This window comes from Melitaea cinxia, chromosome 1 (genome assembly GCF_905220565.1).
Source record: "Melitaea cinxia chromosome 1, ilMelCinx1.1, whole genome shotgun sequence".
Lineage (NCBI taxonomy): Eukaryota > Metazoa > Arthropoda > Insecta > Lepidoptera > Nymphalidae > Melitaea > Melitaea cinxia.
The window spans coordinates 8,108,407-8,118,751 of record NC_059394.1 but is presented as its reverse complement, the minus strand read 5'-3'; the positions used below and the strand labels follow the sequence as shown (position 1 = coordinate 8,118,751).

The window sequence follows — 10,345 nt, the reverse complement described above, 5'->3', positions numbered from 1 at the left end:
TATAAACTTGATAAAAAAAGACGTTTTAAAATCTGTTACATTACTTACGTATTATACTTAATATATTTTAGTGTGTTTTTAAAATTTTCATCTTTGGGTGAATTATCATTTAGCCCATGGAGCATATAACTAGTTTTATACAGCATAGTGCGTACTACAAAAAAGCTATTTAAAGAGTAACTTTTATGAACGTTTACGTCTAGATTTAAAATATTTGCTATAAATACAATGTTTTAATGAATAAACTAAAGGGGATTAAGTAATTTTATTAGTAATTTACATTCAACACTTTCTGAACGTGTGTGGCAAACAAGATAGAATAGTGAGGAATGATTATTATGTGTAGGTATCTAACAATGAGTAATGAATGAGGAATGACGGATTGTGATTGTATACATACGAGATTCCAATCGTGAATCTTGACGGACGATTCGGTCGACAGCTCATCGTTTGTTTCTAACAAGTGCAATTAACTAATATTATAAACTAAATATTTAAGTGCTAATTATTGTGCCTCATATCAACAAGATGTGGGATCCGACTCATGTTCAAGTAACAGTGCAAAAAGCAAGAGGTTTGATAATAAAAGGCAAAAACGGTACAAATAATTGTTTTGTTACAATCTCCCTTGCTAAAGAAAAATTTCAAACTTCCGTAAAACACAAATCAACTTCGAATGTAGAATGGTTTGAAGAATGTGAATTACGCATACCATCTCAAGGAAACACCGCTGAGATTGTTTTAAAAGTGTACGATGAGGATTTTGTTAAGGATCACTTATTAGGTCAAGTATCGATTCCGTTAAAAGACCTCGATGTATACGAACGTCCCAGAAATCGATGGTACCCGCTGCAAGGAAAAACTGGGAAAGAAAACGACAAAAACAGAGGTGAGTTAGAGGTTAAAATAGGATTTACTGTTAAAGAAGGAAGCTTAACAGATTTGAGCAAAAAAGATAAACATAAATCGTCTTTGTCTAGTATTGCGCAGAATGTTGGTGGTAGCCTTATGAGTATCGGGAGTATCGAGAAACGTAAGAGTTTAAAGAAATTAGCAAAAAACTTAGGCTCTAAGATTAATCTTACAAAGAAAGACAAAAAGAGTGATTCATCATCGCTAGGAGGAAGTGTAGGAAATCTTAGAACTTCTGTGTTATCAACACCCGACACTTCAACACCAAAAAGATCACCTACAGAAGCAGATCCAGGTGTAATAAGTGAAGATGAGGATGAATTTGCTTTTGATGATTTATCTCATAAAAGTTCTGGGAGCTCACTAAATGTACAAAATTCCTCTTACTTACCTCGGTCAGTAAAATACACCCCATCTCCTAATAATGCATCACTTGAAAATTTAGGAGGAGGTGAATTTTTGAGACGATCAACCAGTAGTAATTTAGTAACTGCAGAAAAAACAGCTCCATTGAAACCTGTTCGTTTAAGTCTTGATACTTTTACAGCCCCACAATTACCAGTACAAGTGTTAAATAAAGATGACGAATGGTCTCAAAAACTTTACCCCAGAAAATCTGTCAGTCAAACTATGATAGACAGAGAAAAATCCTCCAGTTTAGAAAGAAACAAAAAATTAGATAGCCCTAGTTCTCTTAAAGAAAAGCCTAGTCCTAAGTTCTTCAAGAAGTTTGCAAGTAATAAGCCTAAGAAACTACTTGAAGAACGTATCATTGTTGGTGAAGAAAACATAGTTGAAGAAGATACTATCAACCCAGCATTTAATAATTTACCAAAAACTGTAGTACAGCAGTATGACGATATGACTCGAGAAGACCTCATAGTATTGATTTATAACTTACAGAAAGATGTAGAATCAGAAAAGAAAAAGAACAAGGATCTGGAAAATTACTTAGACGAACTGTTGCTGAGAGTAATGGAGACAACACCGAGAATTTTACAGAATCCCTATGTTAGAAATAATAGCATGCATATCCGGAACAAGTAGATTTTATTATTGTTGAACTTGTGGGAGTTGTAATGCTTTGTATGAATTACATTGCAAGGTCTAACCACAGTGAATTTAGATTTGATCTAATACTGAATTAGTATATATTTTTCCTGAGATTACATTGTCTATTGTTTATTATAAAAATAATTTATATTGTTAATAAGTGCTTCTGAGTAATATTATTTAACTAAAATAGCATTCACTTCAAAATGTATACAAAAAAACTGTTAAACTGTTGTCAATTAAAAAAATTGTCCATATATTTCATAGGTAATTTTATGAGTATTTCCAATTAGCATCTGATACCGTGCCTTAAGTATTCTTAAAATCTGTGATACAAATTGTTGATCACAATAGATAGTGTCTATTATCTTATTTACTCTATTTTATATTGATAGATTAAAAATTCTATAAATTGCATGTTTTCTTTAAAAATATATTACTTACTACTGATTCAGTTTATTTTTGTGTGCCAAAATTAATTTATCATTTTGCTGTCTTTTGGTGATTTTTTTAATTACTACTGTAATAAATAACATTCCAAGTTATTATATATCATTATTGTTTTGAATTGTAACATTTTTTAGTGTTTGAAAAGTATTCTTTACTTAGTTTATTACATATATTATTTTTGTACTACTAACAAAATTAACAAAAGCCTGTATAAATATGATAGACGTATACTGAGGCTGAAATTCTTGATACATGCTTTTATTTTTAACATAAAGTGCAAATACAGGCCACGTAAGGCCTCTGTGCAATATAACATAGTAATAATATTTAAGGTATAATTATAAAAAATAATTAAAAATCTTTTATGGGTTTGTTCAAACAAAATTCAAGTCACTATTCACATTTTCTAACGTTATAATTAATGAAAATGTTTTGTCATATAGATATTAAGGTGTAATATGTTTCTTTTAGTAACAGATAGTATCTCCCAGTTTATAATTTAGATAAAAATTATTATTTTAAGATCCAAGAGCTGATTAGATGATATTTTTCATTTGAAATTGATGGTTGTTAATCTAATCATAATTAAAATTATTTTTCACCTTTTAAAATACTAACTCATTTTTAACCACGTTAAGATAAAAAAAATTGCATGATTATTTATCTCATATCATTATAATATAAGGAATAAATGTGTTTTTTGTAGACAGTGAGCTAGCAATTTAAAGTTTTAGTAAAAACTGCTTACTCTTTAATTATTTTAGTAATATTCTAAAGCTAAGAGAAAAGTATGTTTATGTAAATATGTTAAGTGAGAAAATATTTCAGAGATCAATATTTTTTTAAGATACCTACTTGATAATTGTTAACTACATAAAACTAAAACATTGTAGCAAAAATAAGTTTATGTATAAAAAGACCATATTAAAATAAATGTTTATTAAAAAAATCATATTAATTTATTATTTATTTGTGACGACGACCCTTTACTGGAGCAGGAACAGTAGTTGTAGAAGCATATGTTTTCTGGGACAATTTATTCATGTAGTAGAGAGTAATAAGAGAGAAAATTAAACTGAAATAAAAATAATATACAATTAGTTTTTCTCATAATAATGGTAGTATAAAACGAAAGATTTTCATAATAATATAATACCTAATTACCAAATAAGAAAAGGTAAAACATTCCAATCACTAAATGCTATATATGCTATACACTATCCCTTAAATGATATAAAGTGAAAAAACAAATATGAACCACTGCCTAATAACTATAAAAAATTATAACTCAAAAATTTTAATAATATAATTATGCATTACAAGCATTGAACGATATAATTATACTTTCTAAACACTGATAGTACCTAATTTTAGAAAAGTTATTTGTTACCACTGCCTAATAACTATAAAAAATTATAACTCAAAAATTTAAGTAATAAAAGTATGCATTAAACATTACAAGCATTGAACGATATAATTATAACTTTCTAAACACTGATAGTACCTAATTTTAGAAAAGTTATTTGTTTAATTTGTTACTCTTAAATTAAACTGTATTGTTACTTGATTCTTATCATATTGGTGGACTGGTGTGGCTTATAGTCTTATAGGAACTATTCAAAGCCTATGAAATAATTATTATAGAGAATTGTTTAAAACAATATTAGAAAAAATATAAAGACCAACACGCACCTACAAGGAATAATGCACCACTATAATAATTGTAACAACTTTATTGTTTATTACTTATTGTATTACACATACACATTATCTCCTCTACTGAAATTCATCGACTCCTTTTTTACTCTTTTTTTTTATACAACTAGGTCGATAAACAAGCATATGGGCCAACTGTTAGTAAGCAGTTACCATAGCTTATATGGACCTTCACAAAACCAGAAGCATCACAAGCACATTGCCAATTCTATCCCCCAACCCTCTACAGGAACCTTGGCTACCGTACTGCTCACGAGAACACAACATTGCTTGAAAGCATTATTATTTAGGTGTGATATTCTGTAAGGTTGAGGTACTTACCCAGTCAGTCTTCTCCAGACTTTAAACATGATATTTTCTGCCTCAGTAAAACCACACTGCCCTTACCAACCAAACAAACTTTACAAGATTAGAGGAGTACAGAGAGTAGATGTGAGTTGGTGCAATATTCCCTGAAGATACTAAACAATTAGACCGTTGCCTTTAAAATGTTAAAATAATTAAAAAATACATATTTACCATGTTGTGAAACATATTCTATGTACCATCCCTGATGCAATAAGAGAAATTATCATTGATAACACAATCTCCGGCAATTTCAATTGGAAATTTTTTCCAAACAATGTAGCCTCCAGGTTTCCTATAGCCTATTTTAATTGTTAAGGAACTAATAAATCATTTTAAACAATAATAAAAACTTTTATGAAAAAAAAACTGTTATGAATATATAAATTAAGCATCACATTACTTGTCTGCGATGGACTCCTAAACTACTTGACCGATTTTAATCAAATTTGGACACGGTGTGCAGTTTGATCCCACTTGAAAGATATATTATATATTTTATTGAGATATATGTAATTATTATATTTAAGAAAAAAAATAAGGCAATACGAAGTTTGCCAGGTCAGCTACTAATCATCAAAAATAATAATTTTCACCAACAAGGCTTGGCTTTACAGCAAAATTCTATAAGTTTATAAAAATCTTTTAAATTCTATCTCACAATTTCAAAAATTATAAAATATGCCTATTTTATTTTTTTATTTATTTTACCATTTATGCACACTAAAGGATAGCAATAGGAAATAGCCCTTTTAAGCAATGCTGGTACAAAGGCACTACTTATTCCATGATGGAATCTCTTCCGGTAGTCCTGCCACACGAAAATAATAAAACAGTCGTAAAATTAGCGTGTACAATATAAACATATTGAGAATAAATACATAATTATACAATACTAGCTGACCCGGCGAACTTCGTATCGCCTAACACAAACTTTATCGTATTGTATTAAAGTTCGAATTGACTTTTAAGTATTATCACAAATCTTTTGTATGGGAGTATAGAAAAGTGTTGTTTTTAGACTTTTTCAGGAAAATTATTTTTTTTTTTTTTTTAGAATTTTTCTCTCCGTAAGAACCATCCTCGTACTTCAAGGAATATTTTAAAAAAGAATTAGCGAAATCGGTCCAACCGTTCTCGAGTTTTGCGCTTAGCAACACATTCAGCGACTCATTTTTATATTATAGATATAAATGCATACATACATTATAATGTATACACACGAAAATACAAATAATATGATACTTATATACAGTTACGGCATTAAGATTATAGCCACCCCCTCTCATCCTGTGGGTGTCGTAAGAGGCGACTAAGGGATAACACAGTTCCACTACCACCTTGGAACTTAAAAAGCCGACCGATGGCGGGATAACCATTCAACTGCTGGCTTTGAAATACACAGATCGAAGACGGGCAGCAGCGTCTTCGGCGCGACAAAGCCAGGCCTGCGGTCACCAACCCGCCTGCCCAGCATGGTGACTATGGGCAAAATACATGACTCACTCAATTTTTGCCACGAACTTGTGGAGGCCTATGTCCAGCAGTGGACTGTAATAGGCTGAAATGATATACTTATACATACACGCTTATACATACACGCATACACATATACGATACGTAATATAATACATACGATAATATATTCCAATACGCATAAAGACAATTAAATTGATTTTAGACTAGGATTGATTCCGGTAGAATTCTCTCTCTTTTAACCGACTTCCAAAAAAGGAGGAGGTTCTCAATTCGACTGTTTTTTTTTTATGTATGTTACATCAGAACTTTTGACTGGGTGGAGCGATTTCGACAAATTTTCTTTTAATCGAAAGGTGGTGTGTGCCAATTGGTCCCATTTAAATTTATTTGAGATCTAAAAACTACTTTTCGAGCTATATCTAATAATGCGTTTTTACTTGACGCTTTTTTCGTCGACCTACGTTGTATTATACCGCATAACTTTCTACTGGATGTACCAATTTTGATAATTCTTTTTTTGTTGGAAAGGAGATATCCCTAGTTTGGTATCATGATAAGGAAACCAGGATCTAATAATGGGATCCCAGAGAAATCGAGGGAACTTCTGGAAAATCCGCAATAACTTTTTACTGGATGTACCGATTTTAATAATTTTTAATTTAATCGAAAGCTGGTGTTTGTCATGTGATCACATATAAATTTCATTGAGATCTGATAACTACTTTTTGAGTAATCTTTGATAACGCGCAGTTACTTAAGTATTTTTTCGTCGATCTACGTTGTATTACTCGTCGATGTAATTGAAGTCGGTTTTTTTTCGTTTGCGAGCAAACACAATTATGTTAAACAGCGATAGTGTTTGGCAATCGCGAATTTCATATGGTAGGGAATTCCAAAGTCTAACGAAATGTACAGTAAAGGAGTGGGAATAAAAATCGGTACGGTGGGCATCTGAAGAAGAGAACGTTTATGAGATCTGCGCGGAGAATCATTATCGTGAGAGAAAGAAAAGCGGTCCCGTAGATACGAAGGAGAACAAGGATTAAAAAGAGGCTTAAAAGGAAAAGAAAGTATTCTAAAATTTCTAAGATGGCGGGTAGGTAGCCATTACGAAAGTGACTTACATGATCATATTTTTTAAGCCGAAAATGAAACGCAAGCATAAATTTTGTAGTCGCTCAAGCCTCTTCAGTAATTCTTCGGTGACATCTAAACAAGTGACATCAGCGTAATCAGTGATCGGATGTATGAGTTTGCACGAGAGAAACTTTTATCTTGAAGGGTAAAAAATGTTGAGAATAGAGCGAAAAGTATACCTTACGACTAATCTCATTGATATAAGCATTCCAGTTAAGATTGGAATAAAAAACAACACCTAAATTCTTAGCCGAGTCGGAAAAAGTAATATAAAAAAATTTGTTGAGAGCGTGTAAGTCAAAATCGCTAGGTGAAAGGATGGGTGATTTGCCAATACCCACGGACTTAAGAAATTTCCAAATATCTGCAGTACTTCTATTTTGGAGAGAAGAGTGAAAATATTGACTTTTGCCAGCACGACAAATACGGTTGCATCGATTACGAAGAGTTTTGAATTTTTGGAGATTACTTTCGGAAGTACAAAGCTTGAATTTCCTTTTAGCGCGATCTCTAAATGCCATTTGTTCCTTGATAGTATCGGAAAACCATTTTATTTGTTTTTAAAAATATTTTTGTAAAACAAGCTATATTTAAAATACGAAATATATTTTTCTTGCATTCAGTAAAATACGCCATAGCGCCACGCTTTTCCATAGGAGTGAAATTTTGTACAAAGAAATAGTTCTATACACAAAAAATATCAAGTTTCACAAATAAATATGAAATTAATTAGCGTAGTAAAAGATTTGGGAGTATTTTTGGATGGCAAAATGACTTTTGTACCACATATTGAAGGCATGGTTGGAAGAGCTTCCAAACTACAAAGTTTTGTTATCAGAAACGTCGGGGCATTTAAGCGCTCATCAACCAAAATAACTCTCTATAACAGTATTGTGAGATCAGTTCTCGAATATGGTAGCGTGGTATGGCATCCACATTATGCTTGTCATATATTACATATAGAATGTATTCAAAAGCGGCTGGTTCGACATTTAGTTTACAACCATTACAGAGACAAGAAGTCACTCTCGTATAATAATATTTTAGAGTTACTGAAAATGCAAAGTTTAAACAGCTGACGAGACATACCTGATCTCTGTTTTTTCTATAAAATTATAAGAAATTATTTAAGTTGCCCAGCTCTTTTGAAAAATTTTATGTTTAGAATCCCTCTTCAGATGCCTCGCAGGCCAGTTGAGCCACTCTTTCGCCCATTTCGTAGAACAGTTTTGGGTGCAAACTCGCCAGTCTCACGAATTTGTATGCTATATAGTAGATGTAGGGGATCGATTGATGTACACAGCATGTCTCTAACTTAGTGGTTATTGTTATTATTATTTCTTTTTCTAATGTTTACGCGAATTTTACTCATTGTAGTGGGACGGCTTTTTTAGATTTTGTCACGGTCTGTTGGATTTTTTAGATGCCCAACGTTATCATGGTTGCTGTAAAGTATCCGGAATGTTGGGCGTCTGAGAGGCCTGGTGGGTCTCGATGGGGTTTCATTGTAATTATTGTAATTAACCTTTTTTTTTTATTAGTCTGTGTTTAGCACATAATTTAGTTTTTAATAAATTTCTTATGTATACATAATATAAAAAGCAAGTCGTGTATACCTATAACTGATTGTGCAATTAGCGCAAATAAATTAAATATTATACTCTAGATGTAAGTAACATTGTAACAATCGTTGGTGTACCAAATAAATAAATAAATAAATTTGGTATTTATACAACAATAGTTATATTCATTACATTTAGGGCCTGTTTCACCAGTTGAGGATGATGATATCCAACAGATAGAAGTTTTTGATGTGTTATTCTTTCTCACCACCAAATTCTACGGTATTTATAAAATATTGCAAAAATGAATCTAAAAGCTGTAGTTTATGAATTGAGACACAACAAGTTCTAATTGCCTATTCTACCTCCCGCTGTTAAAGTCTAATCGTAACTTATTTGCAGGATAAACTTTATCCATAACTGGTGAAACATGCCCTTAGTAACCAAATAAAATAATTCGCTTCAAAAAGGATACAGTAACGAAGAACATGAACATTACGGAGCCCAAGTACCCGCCAAAAATAATTGTGACTGGAGACCTTGTTAGAAGTGGTTTGTACATTTGCATTCCAGAAAATATTAATAAGGTTAAAATTGACGATAACACAAAAGACGTGGCGCTGTTTACGGCTGAAAAAATACATCGAATCGTTAACATAAAACACTTAAAATAATAATCATACGATTTGTCTAACTTACGCATTATGGAAATTGATAAATTATTGTATTAATAAGTATTGAAAACAATTTATTTCACCGGCTAAGTTTTGTGACCATAAACGATAATCTTTATTTGTAGCGAGATCCAATAAAACAGAATTGACAAGTTTGACACCTACCCCACCCCAGCCTGCAAAATAATGATATTTGTAATCAAAAAAATACTAACTGATAGATTTTGAATTGCTCAATTCAACTACGATGTCCTTTTAAATTGCTCACCTCAAATTATTTAATTAAAAATAAATTTTTTTTTTAAAAAATCAAATATTTTCAAACTCCTATATCTTTTGATGTATACAATATTTTAAATTGCTCAAAGTGTTAAAGAATTGCTTAAGTTGCATTTATAATTGCTCAAGTACAGTTTGGAACAGCTCTACTTTCCTTAATTTTTAAATAAATATAAATAGTTTGAACAAATAAAATATTGATATTTGTAAAAAAAAAATACTAATCGATACATTTTCAATAGCTCAATTCACCTACGTTGTCCTTTTAAATTGCTCACCTCAAATTATTTAATTATAAATCAAAAAAGTCGTTGAAAAATATTCTTTTATCAATATTTTCAAACTCCTATATCTTTTGATGTATACAATATTTTAAATTGCTCAACGTGTTAAAGAACTGCTCAAGTTGCATTTATAATTGCTCAAGTACAGATTCGAACAGCTCCACTTTCCTTAATTTTTAAATAAATATATAATGTTGGATCAAATTACCGTTTATATCGATAAAGTGAGCGCTGCAGATGCGCATAGACAATGATGGGAAGCCAAAAAAATTGTGGATATTCGTAATAAAAAGATGCTAATCGTTCGATTTTCAATAGCTCAATTCAACTACGTTGGCCTTTTAAATTGCTCACTTCAAATTATTTAATTAAAAATCAAAAAAGTCGTTGAAAAATATTCTTTTATCAATATTTTCAAACTCCTATATCTTTTGATGTATACAATATTTTAAAT

General features: G+C 31.0%; 2 protein-coding genes across 3 annotated transcripts; one reads left to right on the top strand and one right to left on the bottom strand.

Annotated features, from left to right (window-relative positions):
• Positions 1 to 341: 341 nt before the first annotated feature.
• LOC123669259 (rab11 family-interacting protein 2) lies at positions 342 to 2,060 on the top strand. The gene has a single exon (XM_045602875.1). It carries the CDS (start codon positions 529 to 531, stop codon positions 1,957 to 1,959), a length of 1,431 nt encoding a protein of 476 aa, XP_045458831.1. The 5' UTR covers positions 342 to 528; the 3' UTR covers positions 1,960 to 2,060.
• A 1,279-nt stretch (positions 2,061 to 3,339) lies between these two features.
• Positions 3,340 to 9,485, bottom strand: LOC123656195 (protein KRTCAP2 homolog). Of its 2 annotated transcripts, none has more exons than XM_045591902.1 (4): positions 9,354 to 9,485; positions 9,130 to 9,284; positions 4,651 to 4,778; positions 3,340 to 3,490 (listed from the first exon to the last, which is right to left on the bottom strand). In XM_045591902.1, the coding sequence occupies exons 1-4, from the start codon at positions 9,355 to 9,357 to the stop codon at positions 3,382 to 3,384; spliced, it is 396 nt and encodes a 131-aa protein (XP_045447858.1). In that variant the 5' UTR covers positions 9,358 to 9,485; the 3' UTR covers positions 3,340 to 3,381. The 2 variants fall into 2 exon arrangements, with proteins under 2 accessions (XP_045447858.1, XP_045447865.1); XM_045591909.1 differs by having other exon boundaries at positions 9,412 to 9,482.
• Between the last annotated feature and the right edge of the window lie 860 nt (positions 9,486 to 10,345).